At 42.3% G+C, this 26,072-nt stretch overlaps 2 protein-coding genes across 3 annotated transcripts; one reads left to right on the forward strand and one right to left on the reverse strand.

The window, feature by feature from the left end:
• The first annotated feature begins 621 nt into the window (after positions 1–621).
• Positions 622–10,693, forward strand: mxra5a (matrix-remodelling associated 5a). The gene is made up of 10 exons (XM_041032816.1): positions 622–755; positions 1,015–1,241; positions 1,694–1,823; positions 2,045–2,435; positions 2,525–4,035; positions 4,093–4,335; positions 5,272–6,151; positions 6,608–7,526; positions 7,613–7,939; positions 8,280–10,693. Exons 2-10 carry the CDS (start codon positions 1,051–1,053, stop codon positions 9,868–9,870), a joined length of 6,183 nt encoding a protein of 2,060 aa, XP_040888750.1. The 5' UTR covers positions 622–755; positions 1,015–1,050; the 3' UTR covers positions 9,871–10,693.
• Positions 10,694–16,929: 6,236 nt separating this feature from the next.
• Positions 16,930–25,905, reverse strand: gyg2 (glycogenin 2). 2 transcript variants are annotated; one of them, XM_041031901.1, is made up of 9 exons: positions 25,499–25,905; positions 24,576–24,714; positions 24,258–24,432; positions 22,313–22,475; positions 21,738–21,864; positions 20,409–20,595; positions 19,648–19,794; positions 18,463–18,575; positions 16,930–17,285 (listed from the first exon to the last, which is right to left on the reverse strand). In XM_041031901.1, exons 1-9 carry the CDS (start codon positions 25,503–25,505, stop codon positions 17,051–17,053), a joined length of 1,293 nt encoding a protein of 430 aa, XP_040887835.1. In that variant the 5' UTR covers positions 25,506–25,905; the 3' UTR covers positions 16,930–17,050. The 2 variants fall into 2 exon arrangements, with proteins under 2 accessions (XP_040887835.1, XP_040887836.1); XM_041031902.1 differs by having other exon boundaries at positions 18,463–18,588; positions 25,499–25,902.
• Between the last annotated feature and the right edge of the window lie 167 nt (positions 25,906–26,072).

The raw sequence follows: 26,072 nt of genomic DNA on the forward strand, positions 1-26,072 counted from the left end.
TTAAAGTCAAAATCTTGAGTTTAATGTCAGAATTCTGAGTTTTAAGTCAGAATTAGGAGAATTCTGAGGTTTGGTGGAAAGTTGATGATGATGAAATAATGCTTTTTTTTTGCTTCACCTTTATTTCACTAAAACTCAGCCTGGATCCTTTTTTTTATTTCCTTGTTACTAACTGATAATAATAATAATAATAATAATAATAATAATAATAATAATAATAATGAGGGGGCTTTTTTACACTGCCCCCCCCCCCCCAGGTCCTCTTGAATCCTTCATCCTTCAAGGTTATTAATCTAATTCCTCCTGATTTCATTCTGACTCAGAATACCCAGCATTCACACACTCAGCAACATTGAGTAGTTGTATTACAGCCTCAAGTAAACTCCCACTATAACTCCCTTCAACCTCTCATGTCCTTTGGCCAAAAAAAAACAAAAAAAACTTGTGGCTCCTCCTGTTTGTCTCTCCACAGTGCGCTTTGGGGGACTCTTCCTCGCTCATTCCTTACTGGAGATCTACAGCGCACCCTTTCATTTAGGACTATTTTACATGAACTCCCTGCTCATTTTCTCCTCTGTGCATTTTCTTTTCTTTCTTTCTTTTTTCTTTTTTTTCCTAACAGCAACTTTGTGTCCATCGTCTTAGAAGCTGAAGTTTTTCTTCTATTTTCGCTCTAGCTGCGCGTTTTCTTGACTTTATCCATGCTGACATGGAATACGAGGAGTTCCCTGGCGAGAGGATATCAAGAGTTTAAGGTAAGAGCATGTATATTTCATTCCAATCAAATAACCCGAAGTTTATTAAATATGTAGGAAGCGCTTTGGGTGAAAGCGCGCTCCAGCGCAGTGCGCGTCATTTTGCCGGAGCTGACCGGTGATTGAGGCAGAGAGTCACCCACTAAAGCTGAGTCAAACTCCGGACAGAATTTCAGCAAATGATGCCTCCTCCTCATGGATCTCATGCAACTTTATTTTCACAGTTATAATGACAGTAATGTTCTGGTTACTCGTACAGCTGCTGTGAGTGTCCCACCCCCCCTCCCTCCCGCGTATGAAGATGGACCCTCCTGTCGCGTGGGTCCTTCAGACCATGCTGGTGCTGATGCTCTTCCCCCCCGCTGGCTCTGTCTCTTGCCCCCGGCCGTGCTCCTGCCCCCAGCCCACTGAGCTCCACTGCACCTTCCGCTCACTTATCACCATCCCAGCTGCTGTATCTAAACACGTGGAACGCATGAACCTGGGGTCAGTCCTTTAGCATTGCCTTTTATTTTCCTGTACGACCAATGATTGGATTAGTACAGAAGAAGATAATGGCCACGTGTGAATAAATAAGTAAATAAATAAAAATCGAGTTTAAAGTCTGAATTCCAAGTTTAATGCCAGAATTCTGAGAAAAAAAGTTTTAATTCTAAATTCAATGACAGAATTCTGATTTTAAGAAAGTCATATTTCTCATTTTAAAGTCAGAATTCTGTGAATAAAAGTCAAGATACAGAGATTAAAGTTAGAATTAAGGAAAAAAAAGGCAGAACTTTAAACTCTTTAATCTCAGAATTCACACATGGCCCTAATCTTTTTCCATAGATTACAGTCTAAATGTGAGAAAAAAATATGGCAAGTGAATACCCAGACTCATGTACTGTTTCTCATGTTTAAGGATTATTATTCTGCCTGTTCTGGTTTTGTTGTTTCAGGTTCAACAGCATTAATAAGATCACAGACAAATCACTGGCTGGTCTGAGGAAGCTGGAGCTTCTGATGCTTCATGGAAATGACATCCACACTCTACACAATGGAGTGTTCAGGGACCTTGTGTCACTGCAGGTACGTACCATAAAAAAGGGAGTCGGGGATGAATGGATTAATAAATTAATGAGAAACATAAGGTTTAAGTTTTTTTTTCTGTATGTGTTTGTTCAGACCTGTTATATATGAAGCTTAAACTGAGGGAAATATGGCTGCATCATTGCATAAAACAGGAAGTATTCTTAATATCATGATTACTAATGATGGATTTCATTCTCTTTGCTGCTCATTTGGATTAGATGTTGAAGGTTAGCTACAACAAACTGAAGGAAATCAACAGACACACCCTTCGGGGTCTGTGGTCTCTGGCCCGGTTACACCTGGACCACAATCGACTGGAGTTCATCCACCCAGATGCCTTCCAAGGTCTCACCTCCCTGCGACTGCTGCAGCTAGAAGGCAACCAACTTCAGCAGCTGCACCCAGCAACTTTCACCACCTTCACTCTGATGAGCCACTTCCACGTGTCAACTCTGAGGCACCTCTACCTGTCAGACAACGGGTTGATGTCACTGCCCTCCAAGCTGGTAGCAACCATGCCTCAGCTGGAGAATCTGTACCTCCATGGGAACCCGTGGACATGTGACTGCAATATGAGGTGGCTCCGTGACTGGGAAAAAACCTCACCAGGTTAGACCTTTAATTTCTTCACTGCAATTTCATTCAGACCATCTTCAAAGATGATAATTCAAGCTACTTATTCTACTCTTTTGCTCTAGGTGTTTTGAAATGTAAAAAAGACAAAGCCCTTCCTGGAGGCCAGCTGTGTCCTATGTGTTCCTATCCCAGACACCTCCAGAAGAAAGAACTCCAGGCTGTGGAGGACCTGGTCTGCAGCAGCCCTGTTATCAGCTTTCCTCACAGGACTTCCCCACCTGAGGATACTGAAAGTGAAGTCTTGACTGCAGACAACTTCAGAGAAACATTTGGAAACATCTCCCTGGGCCTGTCTGATGAACATGGGAATGAGGTGGATCTGGAGTGTATTATTGGCGAGCCAAGAAAGATGACCAAGATCAGCTGGGAGCAGGTCAACCAGCTGCAACTGGCCTCCAATATCTCACTGTCAGTAGATCTTGAATGTCCGGTTGATAGAGAAAAGTATGAGCAACTATGGAGGCTAATTGCTTACTACAGCAATGTGCCAGCCCACTTACAAAGGGGGGTCATGCTCAGTAAAGAGCCTCATCCAACCTATGTGTATAGGCAGGACTCTGAGAAGGATGCCCTTTACTACACAGGTGTTAAAGTCAACATCATGGCCCAGCCAGCATGGCTGATGCAGACATCTGCGGGCCTTCAGCTGAACCGACTCCAATCATCAGCCAAGACGGTGAAACTGATCCTGAGCACGGACCTCTCAGAGACAGTGGAGACAGAGCTGGTGCGGAGACAGAGAAGAACATGGGTCTTGATCAAGTCAACAAACACGACACATAAAGCATTGAGTGTTATCCTGGGAAGTCCAAGTCAAATGGACTGTAACGTGCACAGTTCTGGCCAACCAGTAATTTACTGGATGCTCCCAGATGGCTCCAAAGTGGAGGCACCGTACAGCAGTGCAGACAACAGGGTATCTGTGTCGAGTGATGGGAGGTTGGCCATTAAATCTGTCAGTCACACAGATGCAGGAATTTATTACTGCGTTGCCAAGGTTCATGGAGACCTTGCTGTCCTGCCATTCCATCTGACAGTGCAGGAATCCTCCAGCCCTCCCCCAGGAGAGGACTCCTCAATTACACCCGTTGAGGAATTGGCAGGGAACCCCATTTCCCTGCCTTGCATGGCATCTGGTTCCCCTGATGCTGAAATTAACTGGATTCTACCAAGCAACAACATAGTTAGTTTTCAAACCAACTCCTCCAGAATGTTGGTCTATTCCAATGGCACTCTGCACATCCCAAAGACTCAGTTATTAGACAGTGGTTATTATAAATGCATTGCCATAAATCAACATGGTGTGGATACCCTGGCTGCAAAAATTACAGTCATCAGGGGCAAAGGGCTCATAAGGCCTTTGAGGAAGTTTCTAGCAAGACCTCAGTCTGCCTCAGGGGTCAACACTCAGATTAAAGTCTTCACAGAGGACACAGAGGAGGCATCAGGGGACATTGAAGTGACTCAGGTGTCTCCAATGAACCGACAGGATCCTTTGAGACGAAGAATTCAAGGTGGCGTGGCCCCGAGAAGGAAAGGTGTCCATCCATTGAGGAATATGTGGCGAAGACCTGCAGTGCTTCGAAAACTGCCCAGACCACATGTTGAAGACAGGAAAAATATAGTTGAGGGCAGGAGGAGGATTAATATGACAAAGAGTAAAATAGACCCAGAGAAATGGGCTGATATTTTGGCGAAGATTAGAGACAGAAATCCTCATAATGCTGTGACACCACTCTCGGTTCAGTCGACAACGGAGAAGAGACTGACAGAGCAGACTACACTGTCACAAGAAACCTTTGAGGGATCATCAGATGGCGTGACTGTACAAGAGAAAGAGGGCCAGGATTACCTCACAACACCACATGCTCCAGTACCACATACACAAATGAAAGCTAATGAACATAATACACAAGGACAGGGAACCCATGTGACGTCTAATCGCTACACTGCAGAGCCACACACAACGCAGGCTACAAACAATGTACTGCACACAACCGTGGATCTATACACAACTTCAAATAGTGTATTTTTCCTCCCACAGACCACATCTGTTCCCCTACATGCTGTCACTTTCTGGCAGACAAATACAAACAGTGCAAGCAGCAGCAGCAGTACATTTTCTCTACAAGAGAACCAAAGCACAAATACAGATGTTGATGGAGGCAAAACAGCTGATTGGTCCAAAGCGTCGGAGAAGAGCGTGAATACTGTTGTTGCCAGCTCTAATAATGACAGAGAGCTTTCTTGGAGTGGAAGTCAAATGATCCCTTCAGTTAACCCGAATGAATCGGAGACAAGCCAAGAAGAAGATGGAAAATATCTTAGCGAAGTTTCAACAACATCACAGCTGCAAACTCAGCCAAAGGACACAACAGTTAATGATTTGGAGTCTCAAGCAATGCTTACAACAGCATCTCCAACAACTACATTTATCCCCACAACTACAAGGAGGGCGCCTGTAGGACAATCTCCCCCGCGACTCCGACAGCCTAGCTCCAGGAGAAGGAATGGGAGTCGGAGGAAAAAGCCAAACAGAAGGAAACAAAAGCTGAATGAACCCACCCGATTTACTGCCACCACACCTATGAATGCTCCCCTAGCAACAGTAAAGACCACTACCTCCACACAGCTAAAAATAGAAGCATTAGAAGTTACAACAGCCAGATTCAATACCACTGTTCCATTCACCAGTAGCCAAGCAACGTCACCAGGCAGACTGAGTCATAATGAAAGCACAGTCTCTAGGCATGATAATGAGAGAGCCACCAAACCCTCCTCACTACCAGCTTCTCTCCCAAACACTAAGGACAGCCTTCTGCCCCAGCCCAAACCACAATTCAAAAGCACATCAGCCGCACCATCATTTCCAACAGCCTCTCCAGCAGTGGGTCACGGAAAGATGAGTTCTCAAACAAGCTTGAGAATCTCAGAGAATGATTCCTCAATCGAGCATGAAATCAAGACAACTTCTGGATATGCTTCAGTTACGACCCTGAGTACAAATTTTGAGGAGGATTTGGAGACAGACCAGGTTACCACAAAGATGAAGACAGAGCCTGAAGGATATGATCATAATTCTAGTCAAAATAACACCACAAGCGGTGAGTCAGAGGTAGATCAGCATCTTATAGAAACTGCAAACACAAGAGTTATTGTTTATGCTCCTATCACAAGTACCACCATGGCAACACTTCCATCTACATCATCGAGGCCTGATCTTGTGATCCCATCCACAGAGGTCTCACATGTCACATTACCCAAAACATCTCATACAGGAGCTAATGTGGGACCTTCACTGAGGGCAGCTACCCAGGAGTCTCCCAGGATCACAATCAAACCTATCATCACTACATCAGAGCCTAGTAGAATATTACACAATCATCCTAAAACCCAGTCACGTGACCACAAACTAGCCAACGGACAGACAGTCAAGCAGATGACTACTCCTGCCCCAACAGTTACTGCAATCCAAACTAATCCATTCACAGACAGGCTGCTAACAAGCACTCAGAATGTGTCCAGAATGCACCAGCTACCTGGACCGGGATACATTCCAAGAGGGAAGCCAAGGATAACTAAGAGCAATTTCCAGACTTTCACTGTGAAAGCTGAAACAGATGCTCAGCTTCCCTGTGAGGCTGAGGGTGAGCCAAAGCCTTTCCTGTCATGGACTGAAGTCGCTACTGGTATGTATGACTCAAACTCATAACTGAATATTTATGTATATTTTTCAGACAGCCTTGTCACTTCTTTCTTTCCAAAGACTGATATCAAAATGTGGTCCTGGACACACCAACTAGACAGGTGTTTAAAGGTCTGTCAGTCAGTGGACAGATTTGGTCACCACTATAGAATTAAGCAAACATAAAGGTGCACAGCTGTGGATGTGGTTCGGCCCATTTGTACTGAGTACTCATATAACAATGTAGTAATGAATTGAAGGTCTGTGCCATAATATTAATTCTGGTCTCCTACACATCCACATCCATCATCAAGACCTGATCACCATCCAGGCCTCCACACACACTTAATTTTTTTTTCTTTACAACAAGACAGCACCTTTCCTCCACCAGCACCTTCAATGTTAGACTGTGTGAGACAAAATTGTCATATCTGAAGTTTCTGTGTGTCTATTCATGCAGGGGCAAGTATTGCTCAGAACACCCGGGTTCAGAGGTTCGAAGTCCATCCAAATGGTTCATTAATCATCAGGAACACGCAGCAAGTGGATGGAGGCCAGTACCTGTGCATGGTCCAGAACCAGTATGGTACAGACAAAATGGTGGTCAACCTTGTGGTCCTGCCTCAGCATACGTGGGTGATCCAGCCTCCGAACAGGGACGTCAAAGTGCCTTTAGGTGGCAAAGTGGACTTAGACTGTAAAGTGGTGGGGCGCCCTATGCCTAAAGTCAAATGGGTGCTCCCTAACCATGTCCACATGGCTGCTGCCCCACTTGGTGTGCCCCTTCAGCAGCGTGTGGCTGTCATGAGTAACGGAACACTCCGAATCAGCCAGGCCGCTTACACAGACAGAGGGATTTATAAGTGCACTGATAGCAGTGTAGCTGGAACTGACATTGTCGTAGTCCACCTTTATGTCACAGCATTGCCACCTGTGATTCAACAGATGCAACATGAAAACACCACCCTCCCAGAGGGCAGCACTGCCTACATCCACTGCACTGCCACAGGTGCCCCTCAACCGGTCATCCGCTGGATCACACCTGATGGCGTACATCTCACTGCTTCCCAGTTTTTGACTGGACGCAATCTTTTCGTCCTCCCCAACGGGACCCTCTATATACACAGATTGGGCCCAGGAAATGCTGGGAGATATGAGTGTTCTGCCAGTAATACAGTGACATCCAGCAAGAGAACCGTGATCTTGACCACAAGGAGGAGTCCATCCTCTTCCAAGGCTAGTATCATTTCATCATCCCCCCAGAGAACAGACGTGATCTATGGGAGTAAGCTGCTACTCAACTGTGTGGCAACAGGAGAGCCAGATCCCTGGATCATCTGGAGGACACCCTCTAAAAAGCTGGTGGATGCTCAGTATAGGTAAAAAAAAAATCATCCTCAATTAAATGTTTTAAATGCTGATGATTAATCTACTCTGAATGCTATTGTTTCTGTTATTTTTGCAGTTTTGATCCCAGGATCAAGGTCTTCCCCAATGGCACTATAACTATTCGTTCTGTGACTGACAAGGACAGTGGTGACTACCTGTGCGTGGCACGTAACAAGATGGGTGATGACTACGTTCTGCTGCAGGTCAACGTGCTGACCAAGCCAGCCAAAATCGAGCAGAAACACCAGCGATCCAGCCAGGAGGTTGTGTATGGTGGAGACTTGAAGGTGGACTGCGTGGCCTCTGGGCTTCCCAACCCTGAGATCAGCTGGGCGCTGCCGGATGGCACCATGGTCAACCCAGTCAAACAGAAAGACCATGTCAGTGGAGGACGCAGTCGCAGGTATGAGCTACTGCTTCCTGAAACACATGACTATAAAATCTATATATAAAATCTATATATAGGTTGTCATTAACCTGTCCCATCTCATGCACCAGTTTAATAAAATCAGTTCAGAGCTCCTGAATCAACTGAAGGGGTTCTTGTAGCTCTTGTTATTACACTACTGTGTTTATGAGTATATCTTTTCAGTGCAGTCCAACAGTGACATTTTTTTTCCTTTGGCGAACCAGTTTGGCAGCCCTGACTGTTCAAATGACACATCACAGTTGGTGATGGTGTTTCCAAATAACTCAAATTATTGCTTTCTATTGTTTGATTTTGATTTCTTCCTGAACTGTAGGTATCTGGTGTTTGACAATGGGACACTATATTTCAATGATGTCGGCATGCCAGAAGAAGGGGACTACACCTGCTATGCCGAGAACCAACTAGGCAAAGATGAGATGAAGGTCAGAGTCAAGGTCAAGGTTGCAGCTTCCCCACCACGCATACAGGATAAAGATCAAAACACTGTCAGGGTTTTCTATGGTGAGACCATTACACTGAGATGTAACTCCAAAGGGGAACCAATGCCGGTCAACACGTGGATATCCCCTACAAATAGACTGATCTCCCCTGTGTTAGACAAATATCAGGTCTTGGATGATGGGGCACTGGTGATTCAAAAGGTCCAACGTTCTGATGGAGGTAACTACACCTGCATGGCTAGGAACGGTGCAGGACAAGACCATAAAGTCATCCGGTTGGAGGTCCTGGTAACACCTCCAATGATTAATGGCTTAAGGGAAACTGTCAGAGCTGTCAAGGTAACTGCAGTCCAGGATCAGCGGAAGCTGGTGGACTGTGTAGCAAAGGGAATCCCTACCCCTCGCATCATGTGGGTTCTTCCAGGAAATGTGATTCTCCCTGCACCATACTACAGCAACAGAATGACAGTTCACCAGAATGGTACCTTGGAAATCCAGTCACCCAAGAGGACAGACTCGGGGCAGCTGGCTTGTATCGCTCGTAATGAAGGAGGGGAGGTCAGGCTGGTGGTTAATTTGGATGTGAAAGAGATTGTCGAGAGGCCACAAATTAGAGGCCCAAAAACAGATAGGCTGTCACTGACTGTAGGGAATGTCATGGTTTTAAATTGCTCCTTTGATGGCGCAACACTACCTCATGTCACATGGATCTTACCCAACGGCACACCTTTGCTTAGCGGTGCTCGATTCTCAAAGTTTTTCCACCAACCTGGCGGCTCTTTGATCATCAGTAACCCATCTGTTGGTGAAGCTGGTATGTACCGCTGTCTGGGGCACCATTCTGGAGGCCTTGTGGAAAGTACAATTACATTGATCCCAGGGAGAAAACCAGAGATCAGAAACAGATACAGCGCTCCTGTTAGCGTCATGAATGGGGAAACATTGTTGCTCCATTGTCTAACCAATGGTGAACCCCTAAGACTAACATGGACGCTACCCAGTGGGGTTATCCTCAACAGGCCGCAGAGAGCTGGACGGTATTCTGTGCTGCCCAATGGGACACTTGCAATCCAACAAGTATCAGTCTATGATCGAGGTTCCTACGCATGCCGGGTTGCAAATGAGTATGGTAGCTCTCTTCTTTCTGTATCTGTAGTTGTAATTGCATACCCACCCCAAATTACCAATGGTCCCCCCTCTGTGACTTACGCTAAACGTGGAGTTGCAGTTCAGCTGAACTGTGTAGCAACTGGAATTCCTAGAGTGGAGGTAGCATGGGAAACACCAGACAAAACCCGCTTGGCTGTCAGTGCGCAGCCGCGCCTTTTTGGAAACAAGTACCTTCATCCACAAGGTTCCCTAATTATCCAGAACCCGACGCAAAGAGATGCCGGTATCTACCGGTGCACAGCCAGGAATGCCATTGGCATAGACTCTAAAGCTACATTTCTCAATGTGTCCTGAGGAATTTCACTGTTCATCATGGTCAATGCCATACTGTATGCCCAAGAAACTGCCTGGTTAAAAGCAGCTGATGTTATAAATGATCCAAATGTAAAAACTGCTATCACAAGAGGTCAAAAGCTGATGGTATTTTGTGCACCATAGCTTACCACAATTTTGCCTATCACTTGCTTTGTTATGCAATTTAGCTTTAGGCTAAAGACTTGTTTAGTCCCTTTGGACACCCCTAGTAATTATTAATAACTATAAAATGATTGGTACCTCATCAAGGTAGTGGTACTGACGAATAAGTGCAGTTACCTGCTCTGGCTAAATGTAATAAAGCAAAAAAATTAAATGAAATATATGAGCACATTTCTAAACTTCAATTTGAAATTACTCAAAGAAGTGCACAGAACTCTGTATGCTTACCATGGCAGGAAAAATAATATACCAACTAATCAGGTACTGTTCTTCTGTGCCATCATCTGTGATGAATCAATACATTTCCAAAAATAATACTGATTTCATTTTATTGAGACAAGAAGTGCTCATTGACTGTTTACCTCCAACAACGCTTTGAATACTTTAGGTTCTTTAGGTCCCTGTTCAGGCAAATTGTCTTTTGAGGCAGCCGTGACGCAGCAAGTTAAGAGTGCGGCTTTGGACTTTGGACCGGGCTGAGATCGGAGGGTTGTAGGTTCGGTCCCTCGACCAAGCACGAAAAATAGATACGGTGGTGAAGGAGACCTGCCTCTCCTGCCTCTGCGACCATGGTGTGGTGCTCCTGAGCAAGGCACCGATCCACCCCAGCTCCCTGGGCGCCTCACTAGGCAGCCCCTTGCCCCAGCGTCTCTAGTGCATGTACATGCTTGTGTGTGTGTTTAGTTCACTTGGTGTGGGTAAAATACAGAGAGTAATTTCCCCAGGAGAGATCAATAAAGTAAAATGAAAGAAAGAAAGGTTAGCAACATCAATTGTTAAGAAATTTAAATCTAGTTCTGGAGCGGCTTCAAAAAATACACATAGCAATATACAATCACACAACACAATTTTGTTTTAACATCCCGTGGAAATCTTGTCTTTGCTGACCCTCAGTGGTTGCCACGGTGATGGATAGGGTGGCGTCACAGATGTGGGTGTGGTCGCTTCAGAACCACCTTTGTGGACCAAGGACTGGGGCAAAAATAATAATAAACAATGTCACACTTAAGCAAATGATCCCTTGGCTCGTGTAGGATTGTGTAGTCTTTGCTTTCATGACATAGTACAATTGCTTCTGACAATGACAGATTACGTCAAGCTGTAAGGAACTTTTCATTTTCTATCTAGGAAATATTGTTTAACTTAATTACAGAATTGAAAATGTGTATAATGTTGTTGGGATTCTTTTTTTTTGGTGCCTTTCATAAATGTCCATTATTGGAGTCAAATATTTCAATAACTCTTCATTTCTTGCTCTTAGTGGCATGCGCCATCTTTGAATCTGCTTCTGAAAACCGCTGATGCAGATTTTATGTCCTCATTTGTAAATAATGTCTTTGACATAGCAATTTTCCCATAGTTTAATAAATGATTTCCACTCCTTTCTACTAAGCTCAGAGCCAAAAACAAAAACTTTCTTTTATTGCTGAGACAGGGAAAGAAAAAGATTTAGAAAAAAAAAGATGACTCAAGACATCCATGAGTGAGGATAATGCTTTTAAAATAACTTGCAAAACCCCCCCCCAAAAAAGGTAAAAGGTGAAATTATTGAAAGGTAAATAAGTTTTTGTTCCACCAGCCTTAGAGAGCAGAACAAAATAAAAATCTGAGAACAAAGGAAGTAGGTCAACGTTGCTCTCAAAGACTAGAAACTTGCAATTGTTGCTCTGGGAATGCAGCTTTCCAGAAAGAAGAAACATCTGGAGCTATGAGGAAATCCCCCCATTAGTTCAACAAACTTTGCCGCGACCTCTTTTTTTTTTTTTTGCTTGTTTGTTTCTCACCCAGAACCTGAGTTAGTACAATTTGGAAAAGCTTGCATATTGTGCGAACCTGTTTTCCCCTCAGGTGTGGCTGCAGTTTACTCTCATTACTGAAGGACACAGTCGTCAGCGTAAAGTTTTGCATGAACTCACATCACAAGAAATTGAAAAAGAAGTCCCTTATTAACAGATTAGCCCTAATGAAATCAAATCTGCTTCTGTTCAGATGCAAAATGAAGGGAAATTATATCTATGAATGATTGGAGGTTTTCACATGGTGCCTGCATCTGATTGACAAATCAAAGGGAGCTCTGGCAGTAGAGATTTTTTTTTTTTAATGTCCTACAGCAACACGATCAATACAGCTGAACATCAAGGCACTTCATGTCAGCGCAACAGAGAAACTGAAAAGACTGCTCCATCTGAAGATCTGGGTCCTTCTATCTTCAGTGCATGAGAGCAGCGTTGATGTGGAGATGCCTTGCTAATGAAAGCAGCGCTGAGCTAACTCCTTTCTTCCTCTGCGGCTGCTCTGATATTGACATTTCCATCAGGCTCAGATTTAGCACTCTGAGCTAAACTGTAAGTGTGTGATATACTGCTTGTTTTTCACAGACTGTGTGTGTGTATGTGTTCACATGAGGGCCAAGCAGTCGTCACGAACGCCTCAGTAAATCAAACCGTCATCAGTCCCAGGAGATAATCTGCTAAATTGGAAAGATGTGACGTTAAAAAACATTTGTGGCCTTGATGGTATTTTCTGTTCAGAGCTCAGAGAGAGTTCAGTCTACTGATACTCAACCAGTCAGAGGAAAATTCCAGATTTTCAAGCAGCATTCTGGGTATCAAACCTCTACTTTTTGGTCAACCAAAATATATCTGTGGCATCAATTATTTAAAAAATGATCAAACAATGTGAAAGTTGCTTTTGAAGGCTTGGTCAGAGTCTTGGTCTTGATTTGTTACTTGATCTAAATCAGGAAATCAGACAGGCCACAAGTTGCCAACCACTGTGATGACGGGATTAAGGACATTTATGGTTCACTGATAGAAGACAACAACAGATGTAGAGGACAGAGAAAAGGAGAGAGAAAGGGAAGGTGGGAGAGAGAGAGGGGGAGAGAGGGGGGAGAAAGGGAGGTGGGGGCGTTAGTGAGAGCAGGAGGAAAGAGGACGTACCTCAGTGCAGGTTCCACATGATGAATGAATGACAAAAGACTAAAAATCATAAGGAGGCAATAGTAGGATTAGTAATTGGACTAATAACAAGATAGACAATAACAATAGTATAACTAATGACAATAGGACTAATAATAATAATTCATGAGACTAATTATAGGGCAGCAGGCGGCCTACGGATCTAGATTCTACATCTCAGAGTACAGAGAGCAACAGCATTAATGGGGTATGAATTAGAGAAGAAGAGAGGAGCTTGGGAAGTCATGGGAAGTCTCCCGGCAGTCAAGCCTATAGCAGGTTAATTAAGTGATGGTTCAAGGCAAGGCCTGAGCCAGAACTAACTATAAGCTTACCAAAGAGGAAAGTTTTTATCCTACATGGAGAGGGTGCGTCCATCATCACAAAATTTGTCTCTTGAATTTGTTGTTTTGTACGTTGTGAATCTAATTTGCCTCAAACAGGACTGGGTTCCATCCTTTGCTTTATGTCAGCTGAATAACAAGATACAAGACCTTCCCAAAGACCGTCTCAGGTTCCAGTAACTGTGTGGTAAACTTTAAACCAGTGGATCATCTGTCTCTCTTGAGAAATTAGCGTCTTACGAGCAGATGTGAACATGTATTTAATTTCTTCTGCCTGGGATGGACAGGATTCACAGAACCAATGCCTAATTTACAAGTTCTGGACCCAGTAGCAGCGGCGTCAACTGTGAAATCCTCTTTTACGAGCTCTGAAAAATGTATCTCAGCAAATAACAAATTGACCTCAAATGTTCCCCAAGATGCATCTGTCCGTTAAATTGTGGGAATCTGGTTTGGTTTCTGGCCCGGTTTTCAGTCAGGCTGCCTGCCTGGTCCTGTGAGGACCAGCTCCACCCAGCTGTGCCGCCCCGTCAAGAACCTTGAAACGAGCGCACCCCTTTATTCCCCTCCACAGCTGACTGTCATTACTCTCGCAATCCCCCAATTAGCCCGATTGCAGAAATCGTGGGTCATCAGAATCCACTGGTGGAACCGCTCATTATGAATCAGAATCAGACGGCTACCACACATGATGACTGCAGTTAAAAGCAGTTAACACAAAACACATGGAGGTGCATAGGATTCTGGGACAGTTATCACATTTCCCCTCTCATCCACACTGTGTGGATCTGATCTTAAGTAACTGCGTACACCTGCACCTCATCCACAATCATCGCCGAATCCCAAACACTCCATCAAGCAGAAAGCTAATGTACTCATCAACCCACAGAGGAGTTCCAGATGGGGACATTATCAGGACTCGTCTAAACTTGAAAAAATAGTAAACAAGTGAGGGGAGGAAAAAACAGAGTAGGACCCAGGTGCGTCACAAATCTAGATGAAAGAGTGCTTGGAGCTCCCAGTTATTTGACCAAGCGTCGCGTTCGGTTCCATCCTCCTTGAGATTTTCTCTGATCAGGTGGAATTTCTTGGAATCACACTTGGGTGTCAGTCGCACACTGTCAAAGCACATAGACTGGAGTCAGTGTGCTGAAATTCTTTGTGGAGGTCAGTGTGGTGTCAGCAATAGATAGCAAGGCTCCATGAAAATTGTTTGATATGAATAAAAAAAAACATCAGATTTTTGTTTTCTACAGTTAGAATCATGAGAATCTGATTCGAACAGGTTTTTAGCATGTACGTTTTTAACAGGCCATAAGGAGACATAATATGTAAACCCAAATTTTTATTAGCTATTCTAGTGCTGAAATTGTATGAATGACACTGTAAATAGTTTTACACATATTCATGGTCTCATGAGTGTGAACCCGTCAGACTTTGGTAATCCCTTGACTTTTAATCTAGCCCCACCACAAGGTCTACATTTGTGCTTTTTATTGAAATATCTCAGCAAATGTTAGCTGTTTTAGCATGATCAGGTCAAAATTCAGCTTCAGCTAGACATAGTTGAGTTTATTTATCCTATTAGGTAATATTAGCATGCTAACACTACAGCACACACAGCATCTCACACAAGTGAGATTATCATCAGCATGTATCTCACTGTGAAAATGTTAGCATGCTAATGCTAAAATTTAGCTGTACATCTTTAGTCTTGACTGCATCATTCATGATGTTAGAGTTTCAGTTAGCATGTTAGCTTTTCTTCTTTAGGCCTGTTCTGCTAGCCTCCACTGCACAAAGTGCTAATGTATTTCTCAAGCATTTATCAGAAAGCAAAAACCTGATGTTTGAAACTGTCTTTGCAGTATCAACAGATATTTATTAGCTAATTACCTAATAAATATGCATTGCTAATTAGCAATTAGCTAATTAGCCCTATCTAGAATTAATACCAAAAGCTCCAGGTTTTACAATATCATTTTCCGCCTAGCTTTGTTTATAATTAAAGTGAATAAATTATTGACCCAGTATTTTAAACAACCCACATTCATCATGTTGGAGTCCACATGTGGACATATTGGCTACGATTTGGAGCACAACCAAACTTTTTATATTTTGAACCTTAAATGAACTGCAGCACTCTAATTCAGACATTCTAACAGCTTTAAATAGTATTAGCATGATTACATAATGTAATTTTGCTTTTAATTATACTAGACTGCTACACTGGTTAATTAATATCAGTGTTGTTGCTGCATGTGTCAATCCCTACTTGTAATTAGTACTAGGAAGCTGATGGGAGTTGAACTTCTCCCAGCTGATGCTAAATTACACACTACATGAATGTAGCTAATCATTACAGATATCAATGTTCCTTCTGTTTTTAGTGAACTTGGATTAGAAGCTGTGTTTAACAGCATCTGCAGGGGCTGATCTCTCATTCCTTTTCGCCTCTTCAGAGCTTGATGAATGAGGCAGACACTGGAAAGCGGCAACTTATCCCAGCTCCACCACCTGACGCTCTGCTTTGTATTCTTCCACCGTTGTGTCACAACATTATGAGAGGAATGCCGATGAAAATTACATGCGCCGCATGCCCAGTGGATAAGGATCACACAGCATTGCTGTTGACTGCAGTCAAACATCTATTAATCTGTGTTCCAGCTTCTCTCATTTGCAGCCATGATGGAGACAGGAAGAGCCACAGTACCCCCAAGTGGAGAAATAACCACATAACCTCATGCAGAAAGAAGTGGATCTGCAGTGAAGTCTGTGCATGTAAGATAAACCTTTAATAGTCCCACAATGGGGAAATTGCACTATGTGTGTGTATTGGGGGTTTCTATTTATCTACATGAACTCAAATGACATGAAGACATTAATAAAAGTTTTGCTTTTTGTTCAACAGTGATATCTATTCCCAAATGCTGAAAAATAAATATATATAAATATAAATAACAAATAAATATCACATTTTTTTGTCAACATAAATACAGTTGCTGAATATTAACAATTCAGAAAATCAGTAACTTCAAGTAAGTTGAGCTGTTTTTAAGATAGTTTTGGTTCTGGTTTTGATTTTCTGAAGGATTTTCTTCAAAGAACCATTGAATCCTTAATTATTAGTTTTAATTAAATCATTACCAAATTAGTCCCCTAATTCAGGAATCAGTAAAAGTGTTACTGATCTTGTTTTAACATATCAGTGTATTTATTGCCGTGGAGCATCAGACCGAATACGCTGTGGTTCATATTCAGCTGGCTTCCTATGTCCAATTACATTGAATGTTCTTCATTGAGTTCTTAGCTCGAATGAAAAATTATGTTTTTTTGAACATTATGACATCAAAACAGTAATATTGTATTCAGTTTGGTATTAATGGAAGCATCAGAGAGTGTAAACAACACCAGCAGAGAACAAGAAATGACAATAATTAACTTGGACTGTTTGGTTTTGGCGTTTTTATGTATTCACTGACAAGAAAATTAGAAATAAGAAAAGCAAGGGAGAAAGCAAGAAAAAAAACTACAGCTCTGAAAAAAATAACTTGCACAAGACAGGTTCAGTACTGGTTTCGAGTTTATTGACAGTGGCACAAAATATCAGTGTAAAAAAAGAACATTTTTTGGTGTTTATATCAGCTATGAAATTATTTGATAGTAGCGGTCTTTCTTTGTAAAAAAAAAAAATCAAATCAAATAATGCCAGTGTAATTTGGTGCTGTTGGTTCGTTTCCAGTCTTCATGAAACAGGTAGGAGTGGTACACCAGTCTGCTCACAATGGTGTTATGTGGTGTTCTAATCCAGGAAGCGGTCCAGCTTCCTCTGGATGTTTTGGAAGGCGTCCCTGCCCAGGTAGTCCACCTGTCCGGCCTCCCACTGCCTTCGATGCTCCGTCTCCTCCATCTCACGGTCTGCAGCCCTCTGCTCCGATGAAATCCAGAGAATAATAAAATTGGTCTTCAAAGAGAATTCACCACAAGGAACTCTTTTCAGGCTGAATTTTTAGCTGCGAGTTTCTAGTTTTTCTTTCATGCTCGTCGCCTTTCAAGTACTCTCTGTCTTATTAATATGAGTACAATCTTTCCAACCCTGGGCTGTGTTGAATCTGGTAAGGTCCCCTTTATAAAGGTTTATAAACCCTCTACAAATTGTTCTATATTAGAAAGTGGTTCCAGAAGACATTTTTTGGATGTGTGGATGCTATCGTCCCATCCTTTGTGTGTGTTGTTTGTCCCCCAATTCGGGTCTCTCTTTGTTTTTTTTGTTTGTGTTCTGGTCTGGATGTCCCACTACTTTACCTGCACAACTGCCACAAATCACCCTGCCCTCCCCCAGCACGGTGGCAGCGCTAATCAGTTTTTAAGGAGGCTCGACAGACTCAACCCAATACAGGTTACAGTCCTGCTAACCGTCTTTTTGTGCTTGACTCTGTCCACTTACAGGTACTGCAGTGGGGCCCCCAACCTCTGGGTGCTAATCAGACCCTAGGCCTCCTCTAAAGGAATTTGTGGTGACCCACCTTGGAGGACTATGTCGGTGCTTGTTCCACCTGCATCCAGGGAAAACCCTTGGACTACAGTTCTTTGAGTAACTTGACATCACAATGGGAGGCTGCTGGCTCCATAAGGGTTTTTCCTTTAAACTGACCAGTGGTGGAAAGTATAACTATGTATATTAAATATTTGAGCATTTCCTTTTGATACCACCATATACTTCTATTCCACCAGAGTCCAGAAAAAAAATGTAATTTTTACTGCATTTACTTTTTAGATCACAATTTTATATGTAAGACATATAATGTATTTATAAAATGTACATAAATAAATAGACATTGTTGGGACCAAGACACAATGCCATAAAGTTCTGGGATAGAAAGTTTCATACTGAATTTTTTTTTTTTTTAATCGAAGACTCAGGTATTTTCTAACACACTTCAAGTTTCATGTTTCATGTCTAGTTTCATGTCTACGCAAGAATTAAAGTGCTCTCAGATCTCTCAGTCATCTAGAACTGGGGGTACTTGAAATAGTCTCTCTTACTTTGAAATTCTTTATCACATGACAAGGGAAGGAAACATGACAAGGAAAGGTTTACGTACGGGATGTGTACCAGTGTCTGCAGCACCATTGCCGCCCTCATCACCCGATGGTGAGTTCTGGATCTCCGCCGTCCTCTCAGATAATCTTGTCTCTTCCTCAAACTGCGTGTTATCTGTGGAGGAACACTACAGACAGAGTAGTCATGTGACCCTGATGTAACATGATGTAAATACAGCATAGTCCTGCTTCAGTCTCACTGCAGAGAGCTTGATAACACATGTTCATGGCTGTTGTCACGCTGGAGGGTGTGTGTGTTTGTGTGTATCTGTTCAGGCTAATCTTTACATGCTTGTATAAACACAAGGCGTCAGGCTGAAATGAACGAAACAAATGACAGAAATGCGACAAGAAGCTCGGAGGCCTGTGGCAGATAATAAGATCCCTGTGTTCCGTCTTCCTTGCTGGATTCAAATGCAGTCGAGCAGAAAGACTCATAAATTAACAGTCTCATCTAACTGGAACTAACAAGAGGCACTCGAGCTGCCTAATAACCCACCATCATAATCACCGTGATTTATTATAAACACAAGCAGCTATGCTAATGAGGTCTTTCATTAAGCTAATTAATGGACAGATTAGCAAAATATTTCTAATGACTACAGTAAATGAGTGACTTTAAATGAACTCAGTGTTTTAAAAAGAGTGATGGAGCTTCAAGGCTTTGTGCTAAGATGTCCTCTGTGGACGCACAGGGATGAAATGTTTGGTGGTATTTAGGATCCATCCATTCTCAGCTGCTTTATCTGGCATTGGGTTGTGGAATCAGCAGGTCAAGCAGGGTAACCCAGCTCCTCCTAGGGGACCCAGAGACATTGCCAGGCCAGACGAGATATATCTCCACCATGTTCCAGGTCTGCCCCAGGGGCCTCCTTCCAGCAACAGGTCCCCGGAAGACCTCCAAAGGAAGGCACCCAGGTGTCCTAATCAGATGCCCGGGTCTTTGTTGATACTCAAATATTGATCGTTTCAGCTTTAAGCATCATAAAGCTGTCTGTTCAAAAAGTGAATTGTGTTTTTATTTACTTTTACACAAATTTCTGTAGCAGGGTGCTTCAAGCTGTGGGAGAATAATGTTTCTATTGTGTGTTAGTGAGGTACTTGTCCTTTTTGAAAATATTCTACAGCTAAAAAAGAAGAGATATGATTAAAGAAAACATCAGTATTCTGGTGTTATCAGTTTTTACCATCTCTGGTTCTATTTCTGGTTCTGGTTTTGGTTCTGGTGCAGGCGGTGAATGATGGCTCTCATTCTGGGATGAAAAATGTGGAAGCAGTGAATTGGAGCTGTCCAAGTTTTCTCTAAATGGCATCTTGGCTTCTTGTTCTTCAATCTGAAAAACAAGGGTTTCAGCAATGTTGAGAACTGTGGACGACAAACAAGACCAGGTCTGGGCAGCCATGTGCCGCATTTGGCCTACCGGTGTACAAGCCAAACTCTGTAGCAGCAGTGGCTGATTAGCAAACTTTCAACTAAAGGGAGGGAAGTCACTAAAGAAAACCCTCTGAACATGGAGTTGACTTCCTGCTCTGAACGGTTCAACACTGTGGGAATCACAAGTCACGGGTCCACCAAGAATACCAAATGTGGATTAATCCACCACTTAAAATAGTCCCCTAACAAATGCACTGTTTCTTCCTGTTCAAGTAGCATCTGTTAGAAACTACAGTGACCAGTTGTTTTAGGAAATGATTTTTTATTAAAAAATGAAACTTGTGAGGTGTTTAGGAACATTCACCTCTTCAGTAGGAAGCAGTGAGGTCATGGCTGAGAGCCGCAGACAGTCAGAAACACATTTTTCTCAAAAAGGCCTATTACAACCATTCAGGTGTTTTATTTCATATTATTTTTCTCTCATTAAGCTCCACTGCTGGTTGAGTAGCCATTAATTTGTGCCTGAGTAAGAGGATAGGACATAAGAGTTCTCACACCACATAATGTCGGTACCTGTTGTGGTTTCTCCCAGCCTCGAGTAGGCTGTTTCTCTGGTGCAGATGCCGTTATGTGACCGAGGTATTCCTTCCACCACAGAGTCACAAACTGTTCCATGGTGGGTGAGCAGCTGCTCTGTCTGCTGGAGCTCCAGGGTTTCACTGCTCCTAAGAAATGGACTATCTTTGCATTGTGGCCAAACCTGCAGGAACAAAAGTCCAGCATTTACATTGAGTGCTTTTGTTTTCCCCTCTTATCTGTGACAATTTAATTTAGTTCCCATAAAATAAAAACACCAAATTTGTGTGATTAACACAATATGAATATTCACTTTGTATTCTTAGTATTCTTGCTCTGGGGTCAGGCCTTGGGCTCTGCCCCCATTGACCTTTACCTCCTAGCTTCATTTCTTCATCTAAACCCAGTGGCGGTTTTTGGCACGGGCGAACCGGTTGATCAAGTCGTACTTGAGGTCAACCATATCTCAGGAATGGCTTACTGGCCTTGCTGTCATCAGTATCAATCACTTAATAGGGGAGCAGATTTCGTATGATGACATTATTGATGATTTTGCATCAAGGAAGGCCAGAAAAGTCAGGTTTTAGTTTTTTTGTTTGCTGCTCTTAGTGCAATGCTGTTATAATTAGATTTCCTTTAGTGTGTTTTCATTTGTGTGATGAAGGATTTGTGCTATTCAGAATATCTATTTTATATTTTATTTGTATATTATTCTTTTTTTTTTATTTTAAAATAAGAAAATTATATTGCAGGCGGTATGGTGGTGCAGTGGTTAGCACTGTCGCCTCACAGCAAGAGGGTTCCAGGTTTGAACCCCAGTCTGTGTGGGTTCTCTCCAGGTACTCCAGCTTCCTCCCACAATCCTAAAAACATGCATGGGATAGGTTATTTGTACATTGTTTTATTTTTTTATTATTCTAAATATAATAAAATTATATTGTTTTCCTTTTATATTATTGTTATTCTTTCCTGTTGTTATGTGTGATAGTGTATACTTTTGCCACTTTTATATATATAGAGTATATTTATTTAATTTCTGATAACTTTAATTTCTAACACCCACACAAATCAAACTTCAAGGACTGTCTTTTTTCACTTACTTATCACTGCAAACCTCTGGTACATCCTGTTTCTAAAAGATGCAGAAAAGTCCATGATTCTGTTACTTCTTGGTTGGGTTATTGCTGAATTGATAGAACTGATGGCCAAAACATACCAAAATACCACAGACACAAAAGTGTGTAAACAGAATTAAGATGGAAATAGAGTTACTCTGGTGATTAGAAAAAAAAATGACCACTGTGTCTCCACAGCAGACACACTCACTGTTGGAAAGCAGGGAGGTAGCTGTAAATGGAGCTGGCACTGAGGTTGTAGACAAACGGTAGGTGTTTGCTGATGTCTTCAACTGGCCAACTGCTGAAGAAAGAGTTCAATAGGCCCTGGTCCCCTCCTGAAAGCAACAAATTACAGGAAGGGGTAACAAAAATGAATGAAACATCTATAAATAAATGTCATCTCTCAAATCTCTCAAATCTTGAAATCAGGTCAACAAACAATGATGACCCTTAACTGTATATAAGCTCTAAGCTGCAGTCAAATTTTCAAATAATCAAGCTATTGCTATTGCTAATCAATCTATATATACATCAAGCTAACAAAGCGGCTATAGGAAAATATTTGCCAGGTCATACCTGTGAATATGAAATATGAAAATGCTTTCATGTATTTGTCCAATTAGCTGCAGGAAGGGTTCATATTGATTTGGTACAATTCATGAGGGATGGTAAGGACAGACACTGATTGTACATTCTTTTGTATGAAGGTATTCAGTTGTCAGTATTCAGAACACAGAGCTTTCTGCTCGTTAGTTTGAACCCAAACATGTAGTCCTGTGTTACCATCGAAGCTGCCGTGCTGCAGGGCATGATCCAGGAGCCTGGCATGGGTGTCCAGGGACGGTCTGAGGACAAACACACCCGAGTTGAAGCAGTCAGGCCAGCCAGGATCAGGAGCCGCGGACAGTTCATCTCTCTCAAACAACTCATCCACGTTACACAGAATCTGAGAGGAAACAGTCCATCAAACCATGCGTAGGATTTAGTGGCCTCTAGTGGCAAGGCTGCACATTGCAACCAACTGAATCCTTATCTGATCACCTGTCCCTTTCCAAATGTGTACGAGAAACTACGATGGCCTTCAGTTAACATAAAAACACTAAAGGGCCTCTCTAGAACCAGTGTTTGGTTTGTCCATTCTGGGCTACTGTGATGGCTAATTTTGTGATTAGTGAAAGTGATTACACATTAATAAAAACACAATTATGAATGTTGAACTTCTGTCTTTCATTGATTTACATTTATTCAGGGTTTCATACATCTGTCTGTATAAATAAAATCAAATAGCATTGATTCCAACATGTTCCCTCTGTCACCTACTCTACTGTTTACATGTCACAAAGCATGTACATGTATTTTGTACAGAGTTATCAAAATCCAGTGTAGTAGTGACCTCAGGTTGTGTTAGAATCTAACACAACCTGAGGTCACTACTACACAGTTAGACCTACTACTAGCTCACGTTTCATGTATGTGCATCAGTGCAGCTATGACCCCTGGGACTTTATCTGCATATGTTTACTGAGCCTGGTCTTCAAACATACATGTTCCATTTACATGACAATAACTTAGTGAGAGGAGCAGCGTTAATATGAAAGAAGGCTACATATCATTCGTGTCATATGCACTGGCTTTCCTGTCTGCTTCAGAACTGATTTTAAGATCTTTTTATTGGTTTATAAAGCTCTTAATGGTCTTAGTCCTACCTGTTTGTTTTAACCTATGAACCCTCTAGAACCCTAAGGTGGTCTAGTACTAGCCTTTTAATTAAATCTAAAGCGAGAACAAAAACCTGTGATGAGACCTCCTTTTATTTCTATTGTCCACGTCTCTGGACCTGCCTCCCTGAAGACCTGAGGGCAGCAGAGAACTCTGATATTTTTACAAGCAAGCTCAAGACCCACTTTAGTCTGGTTTCTTTAATTGAGGTTTGTTTATTTGTCTATTTATTGACACATTTTAGTCTGTACTTACTTACTTGGTTTACCAAGTTATTTTTATTTTCATTTTCTGTATTTCTGGTTTTACTTATTTTTTATTGTTATTTATTTATTTATTTATTTAATATTATTTTGCTGAACTTTGAATTTTTACACTGCCTCTGGTGTTTTCTCATTGCAAATCCATGAATAGTGTTTCCTTAGTTCCTGTTGTTATTGAGTCCCTTATTTTTCTTTTACACTGTGATTATCAATGGATTATGTGAGTGTGTTTGTGTGTGTGCGCACGTGGGTGGGAGTGGGGAGGGGTGTTTTGTAAAGCACTCTGTGTATATGTATGAAAAGTGCTACACAAATAAAGTCTGATTGATCGATTCAAACAGCAGGAAAGACTGGTGTTTGAATGCACAGTTTTGTGCGCGCGCGTGTGTGTGTACAACTGTCAAAAGATCAAGGTCTGACATTAACTTAAGCAGTTTGGTAGAATTTAGTATCACAACCTGCTACGCAACATTTAACCTGATTCTCATCATCATTTACGCTACTGCTTCCGACTTGGCTTTAAAGCTACTCTTCTCAAGTTCTGTCTTGGTTGTTGTTTACTCAGTGTGGTTGTTGTTTATTCAGTGTTGGTATTGATTTCAATATGTTTACTAGTCGACACAGCGATGTTGGGCAACAGTTCAGACCATGAAAGGATGAACTTTAACTGTTGGCTCTGATAGGAATGTCTGTTTCACGTGCTGGACTGCGATTTGTGCAATATCTGTGTGTTCGTTGGGACTCACGAGTGTGTCGGCATCCAGAAAGACACACTTGCTGTACTGGGTCAGGGTCCAGCAGTGGATCTTAGTGAAGGTGGTGCCGAGCTCAGGACGTCCCAGCAGGGACAGGTGGAGGCGGTCCTCACTGTCCATCGGATCCACCACAACAACCCCATCAAACTCACTCTCCAGGGCGAGCCTGGTGGACAAAATGATTATCCAGAAGGTGTGAAGGCTAAGAGTCTACTGTTACCAAGCAACAAGAGGTTATGTAACAGGATTTAAACGCTGTCTAGTGTGTCTGTCCATATAAGGGAATCCAGGAACCTTTTCCTCACCCACCTTGAATGCTGCGAGACGTTAGGTGTGACCATGACAACAATTTTTCGAGTTGTCCCGTGCTGCCGTAAACTCCTGGCCACCACCGTGGCCCCCATGCAGTAGGAGTCTGTGGTGGCCAGGGTTACGAAGGCCTCGCCAGCTGGAGGACAGACAGAAAACAGGGTTAGACCAAGGCGTCTGTCTGTCAGCGCAACCCGATTACATGGTTCTTACCAAGGAAATGTTCTAGGAACAGACCCATAACACAATAGTTACATTGTCCTTAGACTGGAATCCTCCACCCAGATTCAGAACTGGCTCATGAAAAGTAAACCAAACATTCTGGGGAACTTTTTGAACTTTTGTAACCTCATGAAGTGGGTTTACCCATAAATCCTAGCATCACATGGATGTCATTCAAAAGAGGAAACACAAAAAGAGGCAGGTGGTGATGAGACAATGTTCTTCTTTATATTAAAACCTATTATTGATTATTATTATTGATTTTTGCTATACACTACATTTAGACTGCTACAGTGAAGTCACACGCTAAAGGTTCTTTTTATGTCCATCATGGTTCCACCATGAGAGTAAAGCCAGTTTCAGGGGAGCATTCATGGTGTAGCTACGACAGAGGTTGATTTTCCTGGCCAGCATTCAGGTGCAGGGGAATGTAACCTTTTGTCTGATGCCCTCTCTGGGCTGCAAGTAGTGTTATATTTCAGCCTGGCACACTGAGAGTTCTGGTCTCAAGTCAAACCGAGTCACTGAAGCATTCTTTATCACTGAAAATCTCAGAAACCTTTTTTTATGCTTTAAACTTACTTAACTTTGTATAAAAAGCTCAACCAGCAGACTGAAGAACTCATTTAAATAATTTTTATACAGATTTTATACTGTCCATGTTCAAATCTGGATCATTTAAATAAAATAAAGTCACCTACCTGACATGTTTTAACCTTTATCCACAGATGAAATCAGGATCCACATCCACCTTTCTGCAGGAGGTTTTCTAGGAACAGTTAATCACATCGGGGCCAGCATCTTTGCGCCACCTGCTACTGGAACCTTTCCTAAAATGCGGAAGATGAATTAGTATGTGACGCTACCCTTGAAGTCACATCCCAGTCTGTTTTTAACAGCAGAGGGAAGAGCCTGTGTCGGCTTATCTCTCTGTTCACCTGGTCATTCAACTAGTAGAAAGTTAGCTTTGCATGGAGTTGTGTAACAGTCTGGAGTGTCACAACCTCACTGCCACCCTCTGCTGGTCAGACAGTGCGTTGACTTTCACTTTCCACCTCTCAATGGAACAGGAAAATTATCATCAAATCTCATGAATACTGAGATGTTATTTTACCTCCACAAAACCATCCCAACTCACTTACTAACTTTTTTTCCCCAGATGTCTTGCATTGTCTTCATCGGCAAGTAGCCTTTGCAGGGTTGTCACAGAGATGGATCTGTTGACTGTGGTTACACTAAATAATTAGAATTTAAATTAGCACTAAATTAGCTTTA

This window comes from Toxotes jaculatrix, chromosome 24 (genome assembly GCF_017976425.1).
Source record: "Toxotes jaculatrix isolate fToxJac2 chromosome 24, fToxJac2.pri, whole genome shotgun sequence".
Taxonomy (NCBI): Eukaryota; Metazoa; Chordata; class Actinopteri; family Toxotidae; genus Toxotes; species Toxotes jaculatrix.

Bases quoted from the DNA above. Each gene is read 5' to 3' on its own strand.
- mxra5a (XM_041032816.1), top strand. From the start codon at position 1,051: ATGAAGATGGACCCTCCTGTCGCGTGGGTCCTTCAGACCATGCTGGTG. The intron at 1,824-2,044 runs GTACGTACCATA...CATTTGGATTAG, and splicing joins GGGACCTTGTGTCACTGCAG to ATGTTGAAGGTTAGCTACAA. The intron at 7,527-7,612 runs GTAAAAAAAAAA...TTATTTTTGCAG, and splicing joins CTGGTGGATGCTCAGTATAG to TTTTGATCCCAGGATCAAGG.
- gyg2 (XM_041031901.1), bottom strand. The intron at 20,596-21,737 runs GTGAGTGTGTCT...TTGTTCCTGCAG, and splicing joins TACCTCCCTGCTTTCCAACA to GTTTGGCCACAATGCAAAGA. The intron at 18,576-19,647 runs GTAAAAACTGAT...GTTCCTCCACAG, and splicing joins CAGAAATAGAACCAGAGATG to ATAACACGCAGTTTGAGGAA.